The sequence below is a fragment of the Apis mellifera genome, linkage group LG8, assembly GCF_003254395.2.
Source record: "Apis mellifera strain DH4 linkage group LG8, Amel_HAv3.1, whole genome shotgun sequence".
In the NCBI taxonomy this organism is placed as follows: Eukaryota; Metazoa; Arthropoda; class Insecta; order Hymenoptera; family Apidae; genus Apis; species Apis mellifera.
Window position 1 is genome coordinate 9,379,375 of NC_037645.1, and position 17,631 is coordinate 9,397,005.

At 28.6% G+C, this 17,631-nt stretch overlaps 2 protein-coding genes across 3 annotated transcripts in view; one reads left to right on the top strand and one right to left on the bottom strand.

Annotated features, from left to right (window-relative positions):
• The first annotated feature begins 1,568 nt into the window (after positions 1-1,568).
• On the top strand, positions 1,569-8,541 carry LOC412655. Its single transcript, XM_006568011.3, has 6 exons — positions 1,569-2,144; positions 2,511-2,861; positions 2,943-3,163; positions 3,248-3,394; positions 3,538-4,913; positions 5,048-8,541. Exons 1-6 carry the CDS (start codon positions 1,841-1,843, stop codon positions 5,418-5,420), a joined length of 2,772 nt encoding a protein of 923 aa, XP_006568074.2. The 5' UTR covers positions 1,569-1,840; the 3' UTR covers positions 5,421-8,541.
• Positions 8,542-12,381: 3,840 nt separating this feature from the next.
• The window catches only part of LOC409245 (beta-1,4-glucuronyltransferase 1), a 56,379-nt gene continuing 51,129 nt past the window's right edge, over positions 12,382-17,631 (bottom strand). For both annotated transcript variants that reach the window (XM_003251117.4, XM_006568018.3), the window contains 3 exons: positions 15,826-16,161; positions 14,460-14,702; positions 12,382-14,078 (listed from right to left, as the gene is read on the bottom strand). In XM_003251117.4, the coding sequence (XP_003251165.1) occupies positions 13,881-14,078; positions 14,460-14,702; positions 15,826-16,161 (777 nt within the window). In that variant the 3' untranslated portion in view covers positions 12,382-13,880. The remainder of the gene's footprint in view (positions 14,079-14,459; positions 14,703-15,825; positions 16,162-17,631) is intronic.

Here is a 17,631-nt window from a genome sequence, read left to right on the forward strand (position 1 = left end):
TTGAAAATGAAGCTAATTCAATAATTTTTCTTTAAAATTTTAACAATTAAATAAATTTATAATATCAATAATATATTAGAATGAAATAGTTCAATTGCTAATTGATGTATTTCCATATAACTGTTTCTAAGAACAGCCATTTTTTTCGAAAAGATGATGCAATCAATGACACATCGACCATATTGCTAATCATTTTTTAAATCATAAAATTATTTACCGCTATTTTTAGAAAAAATCAAATTGCAAGATGAAATGTCATCAAAATCAGTTCTACTTTTACAATAAGTCAAAACTGTCGAAACAGTTCCCATCGGACTATAGCCTATCGGATGTTAAGCGAAAGCCGCCAGCTGGGAGTGCTATTTTGAACGAAATACAGTGTTGCCAAATCGCGAGGCAAGTAAGTTCAAACACGTGCCCTGTGTTTTGCTCTTGGAAAGAGATAACTGCGTTACCTGACAAAACAGAATGTTTGCTTTTCACTTCATTCAATGTAAAGTTTTTCGCTTATCTTAATAAAAAAATACAGATTTGAAATGGAAATTTGTCACTATTTAACAATCAACTTCATATGCTTTCGACTATATTTTACAAACACATGTCACACTATTCGAACATTAAAACATGCGAATATTCAAACGAAGAGGGAAACTTAAATCTGAGAACAAAATATTACATGCTCCAATAAGTTTCTTATATATTATTTAATTTCACTCCAATTTAATTTATTTATATAAAAATTCTAATAATAAGATAATTTAAAAAACATTTATATTACAAATATAATTTATATAAAATTATAATTTCTTATTTTGAAAAGAATTTTTCAAAGGCATGCCCAAATCTCCAGCTGGACAAGAAAGTTCAGGTTCGATGGAGAAGATGTGGCAACGTAGCAACTGCGTGAGCCGAGATGCGCGGCATGAATAGCACCGACGTTGATGGGCCGACCCGTTGTCGACGGCTGGAGGGGAAAGGAATAGGGTAAAAGTTTCCACGATGGTAGGGATAGACAGGAAACGATGAAACGGAAGGGGGATGCGATACATTCTGCATGTGGTAGTCGTCGGTGAGAGTAATATAACCGAGGTAATGTTACCCAGTTGCTGTTTACGGAGAGTTTTTGGAAATTTCATAAGCACATCTAGTTTCCCGGTTAAATTTGAAGCGCGGCAAATCAAATTGTCCAATCATAATAATCGAACTATTACACGTTAGCTATACATTGACTAACATATGCTTCATGAAAATCGAACTAATGAGAACAACTATGTTGGAAATACATATACACATATGAAACATTTTGTAAATTATCGAACTTGTAGATAATAACATCGTTAATGCTTTCACGTGGACATTCTGCGCGCGAATCAATTTAAATTCCATTTTGAATTTCACAATATAAAATGTTCAAATATTTATTATACAATATAATTATTATATAATATAACAATAATTTGAACGAATAGTTAATCCTTATATAATCTAACAATAGATTAAAAAAATATCTTTAACGGTTAAAAAAAGATATACATATACATGAATTGTATTGTTTGAAAATTTTTAGTTTAAAGATTCTTGAGAAACGTCGGACATAGTGCGGCGTATTGGTGACGGTGAAATCGTAGAGGGGACGACCCCTCTTGCCCTACTCCGCTGTGCGCAACGTCATTGTGCTGTGTGGGGCCATGATTGTTGGAGTGTGTGTGCGTCCCTCGAGCTACGCGCAGACCTGCCCAGTAAATACGAGGTTTCCGTTCTCTGTGCGTGTCGAAAGAGTGCGTAGTAAAGGAAGAAAAGTTTTGTCTCATCGGCATCCTGGATCACCGGCGTGTCCATCATGCCGTTGAGTATTGGGGTTAACTTAAGAGTGACCGGACACTGTAATCAGGGCGGTCGTAAGTACATGGAGGACATGTTCAGCGTGGCTTTTCAATCGACACCGGATGACAAAGATTTAGAATATGCCTTCTTCGGAATATTCGATGGCCATGGTGGCGGTGAAGCAGCTACTTTTGCCAAAGAACATCTAATGAATGTTATTGTAAAACAGAAGAATTTTTGGAGTGATCGTGATGAGGATGTTCTTCGAGCCATCAAAGACGGATATGTGAACACGCACTATGCGATGTGGCGGGAGCTTGGTAAAAATCTTATTTTCTTGTCTATTTCATTATTTCTATTATTTTATTTGTTTCTAGTAAAATTTAAATACATTCTGAATGTATTCATCCAAAAACTCAGTATATTTAGTATTTTTTTAATAACTTCTCTCATTGTCCCGCGTATTTCCCCCACCACCTGTGCCTGATTAGGTTAGAATTTAGGTTATGTAATCTGAGCTAACCTGAAAATTTGAACTCGAAGAAAAAGTAGTTGAAAGAAAATATTCGATTCATTTGGTATTTCTATTATCAATTTGTTTATTATGAAACAAAGAATTGTGAAATGTGATTTATTGTAAAATTCTCGAACATATATGTTAATGTTAATTTATATTTTTGTGACAGATAAATGGCCAAGAACCGCATCCGGACTACCATCTACGGCTGGGACTACGGCTAGCATAGCTTTTATTCGTAAAGGGAAGATTTATTTAGGTCATGTAGGAGATTCTGCCATAATATTAGGATACCAAGTAGATGGTGATCCTCAATGGCGAGCAGAAGCTTTAACCAAGGATCATAAGCCAGAAAGTGGACCAGAAATGATAAGAATACGTGAATCTGGTGGTAAAGTTGTTAGTAAATCTGGAGTTCCAAGAGTTGTATGGAATAGACCTCGTATAGGACATAAAGGACCAGTTCGGAGATCAACTCATATAGATGAAATTCCTTTTCTTGCAGTTGCTAGATCATTAGGTATATTGTTATTGAAATACTAAGAAAAAATTCATAATAATATGCAAAATATTATGTAATTATCGATCTTATATTCTTTAGGTGATCTTTGGAGTTATAATTCTGAATTAAACACATTTGTTGTATCTCCAGAACCAGATGTTAAAGTAGTTGCAATTGATGTTGAATCACATCGTTGCCTTATTTTTGGAACAGATGGTTTATGGAATATGTTAACACCTCAAACTGCAGTAGCTATAGTTCAAGCTGCAGATAGACATAATGAAAAACATCTAATTGCTTCTCAACAAACATGTAATGGGGTATGTTTAAATTAATTTATATAAAATATTGCAAATAAATGCAAAAAATATATATATATATTTGTAATTGCTATTTTATAACAGCAAGCTGATAATGTTCAACTATGGATAAATCCTTCAAAAAGTTTAGTAGATAGAGCATTAGAAAAATGGTCATCAAAAAGATTACGTGCAGATAATACAAGTGTAGTTACATTGATGTTAGATCCACCAGGTCCATCTCGTAGTGAGGTATTGTTTTTAATAATTAAAAATATTTCCATTTTTCATATAAATCGTTACAAAGAAAAAAAATAAAAATTGCAAGAAAATGTTGTTCATTTTTATCGTAATATTGATCAAAGAAATTTAAATCTTTGTTTTTTTTTTTGAAGGTTTTATTAAGTCAAAAAGAATGTCTTGTGATGCATCATACAATTCATACACCTACACCTGTACCTGTTGAAACTCCAGAGAGATTGAATTATAATCCAGTCTTTTTAAGTATACCAAGACCTTCTCCTATAATAAATCACAATGATCTTAAACAAGGATCAGATTTCTCAAATCAAATTGAAGAAAATACAAAGGAATCGAATGTAGAAAATATTTTACTTGTAGAAAAAGTAGAAGAAAATCAAAATCAAGTAGATGAAACGCACATGTCTGTTCAGAAAACTTTTGTTGATGAAAATATTCAAGCTATAGAAACATCATCGAATAAAGTATTAGAAAAAAGTATAGAAGTAAATAATCTTGAATCTGAAACAATTCCAGTAGAAAAAATCGAAAATATCGAAGAACAACAATCAAAAACAACAAAGCAGGAACATGATATGCTAATTCATGATCTATTAATTTCACAAAATTCATCTGAAGTAGAAAATAAAAACGATCCTAACGTTTCAAATGTGATTCACCAAAGTGCATTTTCTAATGACTGTAATGGTACACATTCTTCTGCAGTTATTAACAACACGGAAAGTAATGAAACTGTTTCGGAAAATACTGCTTGTAGAGAAAATGAAATAAAAACTAACATATTAAACGGATCACGTCATAAACAGTCAACAGTGTTTTCTACGTCAAGGAAAGAAGTCCGAAACAGAAGAAGAAGACACAGCTTAAATACACATTCGCGTAACACTCTCATGGATACGGGTTCTCTAGAAACAAAAACATATGTAAATTCTAGACTTAAATCGCGTAGTACAAAAGTGTCTGTGACAAATAACATGGTAGAGGAAGGTGTGAAAAACTCGACAAATAAAACGAGCAGTAGTGCTATTGGTAAACGAAGACATAGTGCAATATCTCAGAGTGTAATTAACACGGTCGAAGAATCATGTATATTACAAGAACCATGCGTTAAAAGGAGAACGCGTTCAGAGGATCGTCCAAATCCGGTCGATGAGAATGATCCAGCAAATCAAGCCACGAAAGATGCGAGTGGTAATTTAAGTTGGACTACCACAGAATCCAATATTACTCGTTCTACAGCTGGTGCTACCACTGTACCTGTACAGGAAAGACTGTCTTCGCTAAATAACTTCCAAAGAAATTTGGGAAAGAAAGCTACACCGGTGAAGACTATTAGAAGACCATCTATTAAAGGTCTGTTAAAACAGTTGTGGGCTGCTAGTCTCAGTGCAAGAGAATGGGATCAGGGGAGAAGTAATCGATCAAATAATTGTAACGAGCGGAGGATAAATCGAACTATGTCTATTATAGGTTCTTCGGATAATACAACCGTACCGCAACGTTGGCTCAGGTTAGTTTTCTTATCGCTTAATTTCTTTTTTTTTTTTTTTTTCTTTATCACACGTAAGTTCAGTATTTACACGTGGTATTTTCTCAACTTCTTATTTCATTAATTGATTATGTTCTCTTCTTTTTTATTTTCAGGTCGGATACTATTGCGGCGACACCTGTAAAAACACTACGCTCACGTAATGTAGATATAACTGGTCACACGATATCTGCACAATTAGTACATCAGTATGGCATAGTAAAGCAAAGTAGACTTTCTTTGCCGAGTAAATTGAAACAGTCCAATAATAATGGATTTCTACAATCGAGTAGAGTAAGGTCTTCTTCTTTAACATCTAGTATAAAACAAACTAGCAGTAATAACGGGAATGGAGCTTGCTCTACGATTAATCCTACCAACACGGGATGTAACTCTAGTTCCGGAATGGCTAAAAGAGTTAAGTCACCATATAACCCGAGTGCTAGATCATTAAGCACGCGATCTCGCATTAAACGCCTTGGAAAATGAGATAGGGTAATGTATATTAATTATATTACTTGTTACATTAAACAGGGTATTTTTTTACCCTGATAAAATTTTTATTTACTTCGCTTTTCATATTCATGAAAAGAACTACTAGTTGAAAGAAAGCTAGCTATTCTCATACTATTGCATTTTATCTTGAAGCTTAAAGATAATGTAGATAAGCTCTTGACTCAATTTTCCACAAACATCTTGTCGGGATTAGATTTGCATTTTATGGACCAATCAATTTACGTAACAAAAAAAAAAAATTATCAATTTCCGTTGTTTCCTATTTTAGTTCTAACTTCTTCTTACAATTTTTTTTGTTAGTAAGTAAATAAATAATCACGTACTACACAAAGATACTATTGTATATATAAAGCAATAGTTTGTTATCAATAATAGTAGTATCTTTAACTTCCACGGCACACTACGGGTGAAAAGTCGATCATATTTTTCATATTTGCATATTTTCACGCATTGAAAAATAATGTAGATATTCAATATTCGTTAAATGATATAATAACGTGTTTTTTTTGTGTTTCGTTCCCGAAGAGAAAGAAATATAACAAAAATAAAATTGCATGCTTATTTTCCGACTGTAGATAATGAATCGAAAATCGTGATGATTTTATTGTTATTCATGTGTATAATTTCCCGAATGTAACAGTATCCTTTTATCACTATATAACGTATATTTTTTGATTTCGAAAAGTTAATATTATTTATTTCGTTTTTTTCAAGTATGATTTCTCTTTCTCAAATAACAAATCGCGATATTTTAATTTTATCGTTAATGTTTCATTTGAGTTTTGTCATCAGAAAACTAAGTACATTTTTATCACTTTTCACTTTCTTAAAAGTCAGTTTGACTATATGTATAAGTAATATCGAAAGACTTCTTTTATTTTTTATGCTTTCTAATCTATCTGACTAGCTTATTGAAGCGTTAATTATAAGAGAAGAAGTTTAAAATTAAAAAAAAAAAAAAAGAAGAAGTACGTGAACATATGTATAAAATATGTGAGCATGAAAAGCGTAAAAAAAAGAAACAGAGAATGACTGTACCGACAGAGTGTGTATGTGATTTATAGAAATTATTTCGAACAATTCCTCAACTTGTTCAGGCGATGCGATTATTTAATCGATTTAGTAATGTTACTAAATCAGTTAAAAAAAAAACTGCATCATTTGAACGAGTTGTAAATATTACAGTCTTCTAAGAAAGAATGATTTTTAAAGGTCGATTAACAAGTCGTTAAAAAGAAAATATGACTTGTTAGAATTGAAAAATTAAAATATCTAGTACGTAGGTACGTAATCATCTGCTTTGGCCGAGTGAGTAGCTGTTCAAAATTCGTTCGATATTAAAAAAAAAAAAAGAATGAACGTAGTCGTTAAATTTTGATATTTAACTTTATACAATGATAGCACAAAGCCGTAAGAAAGTCTTTTGATACATAAAAGATTCAACAAACATTTCAATGCAATTTTATTCACTATTGTAAGTGTTCAAAAACGATAGAATTTTGAATAGCAACCATTTTGGCACGAAGTGATATTGAAAATGACTGTCTATTATGCGATACAAAATTTAGATTATATTTAGAGTAATTTAAGAAAAGAAGTGATTTAATGAGCGAATGAAGTAAATTTCATTTGTTTATAGATGTTTAATAATGTAAATCATTGAAGCAGTAAACTTAATACAAATGTTCCATATAATTTTTGTGCATAAATTCTTAAATAGGAACATATTCTATTAAAAGTTTTGTTTTTGTGTATTTGTTGAGAATGTAATTTTTGAATTTTGTGGTACTATTTTAAGATAATTTGAAATTTGTGGATAGTCAATGAAGCGTACTTTAGAAATTTAGTTTAAAAGTTTAGTTGAGTATGTGAATATAAATAAAAAAAATAATTATAAATGATTAGAACGAGACAAGTAAATTCTCGTCTACGTATTACAATCTTATTTCACGTATTTAAATGCGATAATTGTTGACGATTTTTTTGTTAAGAAATATTTAAAATTATAATCAAGTTATTTTTAGGATAATTTTTAATCAACTTTTACAGTTGGATTTTTTTTCTCTATATATAAATAATATTGTAATAAGAGAATTTACTGTGTCCAAATTATCTGAATTATCTGTGTAAAAATTATTTAGCAAGATAAAAATAGAGAAAAAAAGAAAAGCCTGATTATACGTTGGAAAAGTTTATGTTTATATAAATTTATCAATATTTTTATATTTTTATGTTTCATTATAGACAGTGCAGAGAAACATAATTATATCAAAGAGAAGGATATGATAAAGAAAAGAAAATAATGACACGTGCCTACAATAGTTACCATTTAAATCTGTATATATATATGTATAAAGTGTATTCATATATATCATGGACCAAGAAGAAAATATAATTTTTCATTGATTTATTGGAAATGTAAGTACCAAATAAGAAGTGTGTATATATATATATATATATATATATATATGTATATATACATGTATATGTATATGTATATATATATAAAAATAGGACCTTAAACCATCTCTTCTTGGTACATGCAATACAAGTAGCACTGTGTATACATATAAATATATATAACTATGTATGTAAATATATATAAAGACGCATATATATACATACATATGTAAAATAAAAACACGTATATTTGAAAGTCATCTACATACGTGTAGATATAATTGAAAATAAAAAAAGATATAGATGATTGTGCTCATAGAAAATAAAAAAAAAAAAAAAACATTTTTGCTAGTGTTTATTTATATACATGAAGAATTATAATATACAAAAAGATACGAGATAAAGAAAAAGGACTAAAGGAAAAGAAGTCCGTCTGGTTGCGCTTGTAGATTTAACATTCGTTATATAGAACATAAATTAAAAAAAAAAAAAAATCTAAGTATTTTCTCAGAGTTCAAATAAGTGGAAACAGAAATAAGATTCAATAGGGTAATGGAAATGTATAGTGAACGAAAATTTATAGCTGGTTTATCTCAGGTTAAGTATAGGAGTGAAGGAGGCGAACTCGAACAAATGTGTGATCACGTTTCAAATCTGTATATTTTAATTAAATAAACTGAAATATACAAATGTTTTTAGCAAATGTTTTCTTTACGAATACCAGCATAAGCTCATATTGTGCAGTGCCTAGAAACTTAATCGCAATATACAATTATCAAATTGTATGAAAAAAAATTATATTATATCTAAGGAAATATTTATTAAAATTTATGCAATTCTATCATATTAAAAAATTATAAATTAATCCATTATTTTTATTTTGTTATAGATATTTTGACTTTGAAATAATCCAGAATTATTATGAATAAAATAAAATTTTAAAAAAAATTGGAACTGAGATACAGAAATCGGATATTACAAAAATCACTTAACAAACGATTGTTATATATTTCTATGCTGTTATTTGAAAAAATACAATTTTACATATATACAGCGACAGTTAAGTTGAATTTTTCTTTTTTTTTTTATCTCATTTCATATGTATAATTTATAGGCATTTGCACAAATATAATTAGTTCACATACACGTACTTTTAAAGATATAATACTAATGTATATATCATACATAATAATGTACATGCTAAATATTAATTTAACTTATATACCAATAATAAATACTTTCTTTTTCTTTTAAACCATCACTTTTACAAATGTTAGATTAAATTTCGAATAAAGTGATAGATTACAATGTAAATAGAATAGAATAACTGATAGAATATAATTCGTTAGAAGAATTATCATACATGCTTGTATAGTTTAATTTTTAACACAAAATGTTTTTATTAAGTTACGCATTTTTATCTTATTCTTTTTCTTTCTTTCTTTCTTTCTTTTTTTTTTTTTTTGTTTTGTTTTTTGTTATTAAACTCATAGATAGAATAAAATATTCAAAATTTATCAAATTTATATCTGTAATTATACGAGATAATACTGAAAATTGTAAATCTAAAATTTATATTGTTACTTATTATTTTTTTTTCAATATCAAATTTCGATTATTTTAATCTTTTTATGATAATAATTATTTCATTGCATAATAATTTTGAATTGTAATTATACCAAAATGTGAAAACAAATTTTCAATAATAATAAAAACATTGTTTATTTTATTTAATAATTATTTCAATTTTAAATTTTTTAAACACTTAATAAAGATTGACATGATTAATGAAGATTAATGAAATTTTTTTATCAAATTAAATGAAATTTTAATTCAGAATAATACATCATTTTATGTATATCATTGTAATAACACAGCAAATTTTTATCTTTTGCTCTTAATATTTGTAATATATGCAATTTTTTTAATATTTTTGCAGCCAATAATTCTTTCATATTAAAGTATTTATTTTTCAAAAATTGAAATAACAAGCAAAACATTCAAAAAAAGAAAAAAATATTCATCTTAAATATTTTTCTTTAAAAAAAATTCTTTTTTAAAAAGCATATTATAAATTTGATTTATTTAATGGATTCATTAATCTGTTACTCATAATAATAAAATAAATTTCAAAGCATTATAAATCGTTTAAAAATATTTTATACTAAAGAAAAAAGGAAATGAATTACACTTAAGATTTTAAAAAATATAAAAGTGTATTTTAACTTCTCTTTTTCGATTCTTTACAAATTAATAATTAAAAAAATATTAAAATATTAATTACCACAAGATATAATTATAAATATGTTTTATACATTATTATAACATTCGTACCTATCTAGAAAAAATATTTATGAAAAGTGTGTAATTCATTTCTTTCTTTCTTGTAGCAATAAATTTTTCAAAGATTCATTATACTGTGAAATTCGTATATATTACGATTATTTACAATAATTGAATCGGTATTTTAGCGTGCTTCAGTTCAAACACACACGCACACGCATACGTATTAAAAGACAAATACGATAAGGCACAGAATACATATTATTATTTATGAACAATCATTATATGTGATTGCATAGCCCCGATAAATAAAAAAAAGGCATGAAAATTAAATTAATAAATAAAATTGATTGATTTTCCAATGAAAAAAAAGCTTTAAAATATTGTATATTGTATATTTCAATTATTGAAACATAATTATTAAAATAGTAATTTAATTTATATTCTAAGATTATCATAAAAAAATACCAGTCTTTTATTTTTCCTAATAATTCATCTCAAATCTATTTAAAATATTTTTTATTATATTCGTTTATTTTTTGAATTTTATTATGATCATATGAAAAACAATATATATTTATATATTTAGCCTTTTTCAGATTATTCGGGGCGTTAATAAAAAAAGTATTGCAAGTATATATACCTGGTAACAGTTTAATATGTGTGTGCATTGTGTATGTGTCACACGCCATTAAGCGTATTCACATTAAAAAATTATTTATTTTTTTTAAAGAACAAGTTATTATGATGGAAAAATCTGTAAATCTTTATTTACACTTATTTAAAAAGACTTAATTTATTAATTAATGAAAATACTCTTAACGACGTCGAATATTAGTATCTCACTCATTCACTATCATAGTTTGACAATTGTTTTTGTCATCATTATAACAAAAATTCATTGCACAATCTGATTAAAATTTTCATTCCTAATTATTTTTTTATTATTCATTTAAAGAAAATATTCTTTTTATGTTATACATAACATTTAGAGATGGCTAAATAGAATAATATTAAACATTAAGCAATGGCATTTTTCTTTGCTGGCTTTCTTGCATGATGCTTAAATAAAATAGAAAATTGAAATACTACTTTGTTTAATATAAATAAAGTAATTAAAGTATTTTTTTCAAATTTTTTGATTATCGAAAATAGTAGAATTAAATATAGATATATTTTTATCTAATTCACAAAATATTATAATATTCATTGTCTATAAAGTTTGAAAAATAAAATATTAAAAATATACATAAATTTGGACGCGTCAAACATCTCGCACGCCTGTTATTTTAGAATTTTAAATTCCCATTTAATGACTAATTTTAATGGTGTAAAAGTAGTATGAGTTATATTATACTTATGTACTTACACTTAAACATATATAGATATTTACATTTTCCTTTTATACACAATTTAAGACATTTATAAAGAAGAGGTTTTTAAATTGATCTCGAATAATGACACATGAAATAGCAATTGCATAAGAATTCTCGCATACTTTGCCTTTCTTTTTTAACGTATTCCACATGCATAATTCTCTCCAGTAATTATCCAATAAAAGTATTAGCATATAATGTATAATTATGAAATAGATTTTGCACGATTTCAAGAAAAATAACATGAAATTATTACCTGTATGAAATGAAATCTATTACGAAACTTATTTTTACCTTTTTCATTTTTAGCCATGATATAAAGAATGTTTAATAATAAATCCTAGATAAGCTGATTTTACATGCGAAATCGAATAAAAAATAAAGAATAACAATGCTCGTTTGAATGAAATTAAAAATTCTTTAATTGAGCAATATTTTATTATTTGTATTATTTTTATTATTTTTTTATTCATACTAAAAATAATTAATTATTATTAATTACTATTATCTGTACATTTGTATTTTTATTATTTTCTGCAATTAAAGATATAATGAAAAAATTTGTTTTAAAAATAAAATGAAAATTTGCACCATAATATTCCATGTTTATAAATTCAATTTTTTCAAGAAAAATAGAAATTAATATAAAAAAAAAAAAAAAATTGTATTCTATATTTTCGATTCGTTTTTACATGTATAATAATATGATTTTTAATGCTTATTGTAGAACATCCCTATCTATATATGGTACATAATACATTGTGTTTTTATTTTAGTGACAAACAAGAATGTAATGTTTCATTATGATTGCTGTAATTAATATTTGATATTGGAAGCACCAATTCATTTTTCAATAGACAGATAGAAGAAAGATATACAAAGAAAGATTAATATATTTACCTTAATTGGTTACACTATAATAAAAGAATCATTAAATAACTAATGACTTGACATTCGAAGATCTTTATGACAAAAATTGCCTAGTAAACTGTTATCAAATGTTTTTCAGTCTTGGGAGAGTAAAATGTTCCTTGATTCGCGAGTAGTCCTGTTTGATTCTTTTACCACGGCATTCGTTCGAGAACGAAATTAAATCGTTAAATTATTCATTTATTACTCGGGCATTTTATATGTTGCTCAAGTATATAATTCATTTATCCTTTTTCTTTTCCAAATTTGTGTTTTGTATCTTTTTTTTTTTTTTCCTTTTAATAAGACATTTAACCTTAAAGCATGAAATTATGCCTTAATTATGCTCATGCATATGCACATAAATGCATTGGATTAAAACTTAAAAGTCGAAAAACGTCGACTTCAGTCGTTTGGTTTGCAATAAATTCTACAAAACTCTGCACGCAATAAATAATTTTCATAAATACATTTTTTTTTTTTATTATAAACTTTTTGGAAAGTTATAGGAACCAAAAAAATGTTCAAGACTAGTTTTTCAAATTCAAATTTCTGAGTTACAGAGTTTTGATTTATTAATATATACGTGCACTGCTTGAAATAATAATAATAATAAAAAAAATGAACTTTTTTTTTTTTTCATTTTCCAAACACTATTATTCCCTTAATTAAACTTGAGCAGTGTACCTTTTTGGCATATTTCTATGACCACAGTCGTTCGCGTTAGATACGTTATGTGTTTCCTCTTCGGGGAAATCGTAGAATGAGACAAAAATGCACGTGTTCATCGACACACCATTCAGCATTCTTGTAAATGTACAAGTATATATACGAGGCACCGTTTTAAAACGCTATAATATGTACAATCGTTCATCTCTAACATTCTCAGGTGAAAAATATATACGCAACATGATTCTTTTAGAATGAAAACAACTACTTATGATCATTATCACGAAAAGCATCTTCTACACTTCTATCGATTTTGAATCTCTCAATAAATTGATTCCCATTTTTTTTATGTCAGTATTCCCTTTCTTTTCTTTTTTTTTTTTTATGCTGCCATCACACTTTTGTACTGCAAAGAAGATGAAGAAGTCAGCTCGATGAGAAATGAAGAGGAATTACAGGAACTAACGATCATAGGAGAAGTTTGCTGAAACTTTTGCAAGGTTAGAAACCTAACCAACAAACTATTATTTTTCGGCACCATTCAATTGGCATCATTTTTCAACCGTCGACGATCTTTTAATCGCAATGAACGTTCTTCAAGTTAGTCTCGACACCGAAAATGCTCAGGAATGGCGGATGAACATGATCCCCATGCGTGATTAAACCAAATTGTTGGGCGTTGCGAGCGCCATCGATCATATGTTTCGGTTATTTTAGGTGTCAAAAATGATTTCGGGTGTTGCCACTTGATCGGAAAACACCTGTGGAGCACACGTTGCGCTCGTTTCACTACGGGCTACACGGCACAACCTTTTCGTATCCCATAAAGAATCTTCAATTCTGGAACGATGATCTTTCTTATCAATGCGTTCGTCTTAACTGTCAACATTTCACGGTGAGGGTCCTTCTTGAAGATTTTAATACCCGGCCGATGGACCAGAAATGCATTGTCCAAGATGAGAAAATCATAATCGAGAACGCACAACGCGTAACCCTGAAACGAAAGTTAAACTGGGTTAATGATGCTTTCTTCAGAGAAATCGTATTAAAGAGAATGTGTTTTAATGAATATTTCATGAACATTTTTTTTTTCTCATTTTATATAAAACAAGTCACATAAAAAAAATCACTTGTTTAAAAATTTTTATTTTATTCTTCTCTTTAAATTATTTTTTTATTATTTTTTCATTTTTTAAATCACATTAGATTTTTCACATTACTCTCACTAATTATTATCATTTATTTTTTGCTATTAATTTTTATAATTTTCAAGATTAATTCATATACGTTGGATTTAAGCGTTTTATATTATTTTTTAGATCACATTTTGAAAATAAACTAGATTATTTATTTCAAAGCCGGTAATCATCTGCACCTGTGTCATTTTGTCGCTTTTCCCCTCCCAGCTAAGCCTCTCATCGTACAGAGGATCATTATTGGTCCCGATGAAAATTGGCTCCCAGTGAACGAAACTGCCAGTCCTTTTGCCGACGTGAAACACGTGAAGATCCTCGGTTTCCGGTGCTTCTTGCCACTCTTTACTTCGAGGAACGTTGTGACAGCCGGAACACAATTTTTTATGAAAAGGAATAGCCGTACCAGCCTTCAACATCTGAACCTGTAAAATTATCATTAATCATTAATCTTGATAAAATATCTGTGCGAAGATCAGCGTATAAATGAATTATTTTTTTTCTCATTTTTTCCGCGAGTCAATAATTATAATAATCCAATAAAAATGTATAAACGATTTCAAGAATTTGGAAAGTGATCTTCGTATATAATTGATTAAAAAAAAAATTTTATCGATTCAATATTCCACCATTGGAATTGAAACTCTGTGTGCGATATGAGAAAGAAGCAAGAGCATATACGTATGCCGATAATAAGGTTAGTTTTCGAAAAATGAAGTGAAATTGAATAGTGCATAGAAACGGCGGAACTGAATTGAATATTTCATAGAAGTGCGGCCAGCGGCCAGCTGTGTTTCACAGTGATGCCACTAATTATACGTATCAAGGTCCACGGTCAAAGGAAGCGCCACTGATTAAACGACCCTCGCATTCATACCATTTAACGCATTGTCGGATATTATGCAGCCGTCATTGAGCTCTTTTCGTGTGCGTTTAATTACCTTCAAGTTCAGTTTTCAACTTAAATGTCAAATGCACCGCAACTTGTGATTTCTAGTCTAAATAATATAAAGATTGTTTCATCGAACAATTAAAAAAAAAAAATGTTTCGTTATATAATTTCTTTACATGCCTGTTTCAAAAGGAAAAAATCTTTAATCGATATTTTTCTTCGTTTAATTTTTCTTCGTTCATTGTCGAGTATTACAATACGTGGATTGAAATCGAATTCCTGATCGAATGCAGCGGTGTTCAAACTATAACTTCGAATATCACGGCGTAAAGGTTAGCACGAAATAAAGTACGACTCCGTATGAAGATTAAACAGGACAAATATCTATTGATTTTCTTTCCGATATTTTCGTTCAAATCATATTATATTAATATTAACTAATAATTTCTAAAAAGTTTTGGATTATCATTCGATCATTGAAAATTGTTTTTATTTCACAAAATAGCAAATCAAAGATGCACGAAAAAGTAAGGTTGGATTTCAACTGGCTTATTACACTTGTTAGATTTACTTATTTATTCGAATTAACTTAGAAATTTATATCTAAAAAGTATTATTATAAGTGTTATTAGCGAACAATTGATATCTCAACTTACCAAACGTGTTTTATTGTTAGGCGGTTGACTTTTCTCGTCCACCTCAAAGATGGATAGTACAAAAACTTTGGGATTAGGCTTATAGAGGGCGGGCTGGTCTCTCCTTCTGATCATCTCGAGGAACTTTGCCGGCAAATCTGGATTCGGATAAAGCTCGATATCGCTGGCGAATACATAGAACGTCGGTGCCGATTCACGCGCTATATTACGGCCTACGTTCACAGGGTATAGCAATTTCTTCTCGTTTTTATACATCTTTGAAAGCGTAACGTTTATCCATGGTGGTCCAAGCGTGCAGTTATACGTGTCGGATATAATTTTCTCGGTTGGGGGTACCTATTTTAGAACAAGATTGTAGCATATAATAATAATACATTGGAAACTGGATACTGTACGGAATAAGCCATCTAAGCCTGGAAAATCAATTATTATTCAAAACGATTCATTATTATTCGATTAATAAAATTTGTTTTGAATGAAAATTAATAATATTATAAAAGGATCGTAATAATTTCACATAATCGATATCTCTTTCTTATAGGTTAATGTACATTAAATTAACTTTTTTTTTTTTAACTTGTATTAAATCATTTCTACCCACAATATTTCCAGTCTTAAGTGACTTAGACTTACATAATATCGTAATCTTATTTTCAATGTTATTTTAATCGATAATATAACGTAATAATAATAATGATGATAAATGTAACAGTGTTTCGAAAAGAAGAAAGATAATTTTTTTTCTCTCTCATCAAAATCGATTAACAAATTTCATCAATGATATTTCACCGCTTAAAATAAGATATTAAATTGTAGATATAAAACGAATTAAGCAATGCTAGTAGAATGCGGTATTTGGCAAAAGTGAAACGAAACTTGTAGACACGCGGCATGAGAAATAAATTTCGCAGGAGAAATACTTCCTGCGCTCCTTCGTTCTGCGTGGCGAAACTATGTTATTATAACCTCTTCTGCGCGTCGATACAATGTAACGTCGATACACACGAACGAAATTAATTAGAACACGAAACTACCGATTGCTACTCGTTTCAGATTCAGGATATACACGCATAATAATAATAACGATTACACTATATGAAGGCCCTACTTTTCAGGCTATATAATATCCGTCAGATTACATATGCAGAGCGGAAAGAAATAAACATAAGTCATTCCTTCCCATCCGATTTTCGATCGATTCGATCGTTTAATTTAACCATCACTTTCTCGATCCCGCTTTTTATTTTTTTTATATATTTCAAAAGAATCTTTCTTAACTGAGAATCCAATATTGATCTCGTCTTTCTTGAAAGATTTCTTCGCTCTGAAATGACATTCGAGAGAAAAGATAGAAAGGAGGATCAAAGCCAACTTTCTAAATAAATTTTCTAATTAGAAAATTTCTTTTTTTATTGAAGAATTATTAAAAAAAATTTTTAATTAAATTCTTTCTATCCTTTTTTTTTTAAATTTCAAACAGATTTTTATCAATAGGAATCTAAAATATAAAGCAATATTAAATTCAAGATAGAAAAATGTAAATGCAAATTGGATTAACTTTGGAAAATTAGAAGATTAGAAAAAAGAAAATGGAAAATTAACTTTTTTCTCTTCCAAACCTATACAATTTTTTAACGAAAATTGAAAATCGTATTATTCAAAAATTTAATTTCATTTTCCGGGAAGAAATTTTCCATTTCCTGGACCAATCCTTTCGCCTTATTTGTTACACACACATACATAAATAATATGCAATGCGATGAATAAATAAAAAGTGCGGAAGAATGATTAATGTCACGCAATGGA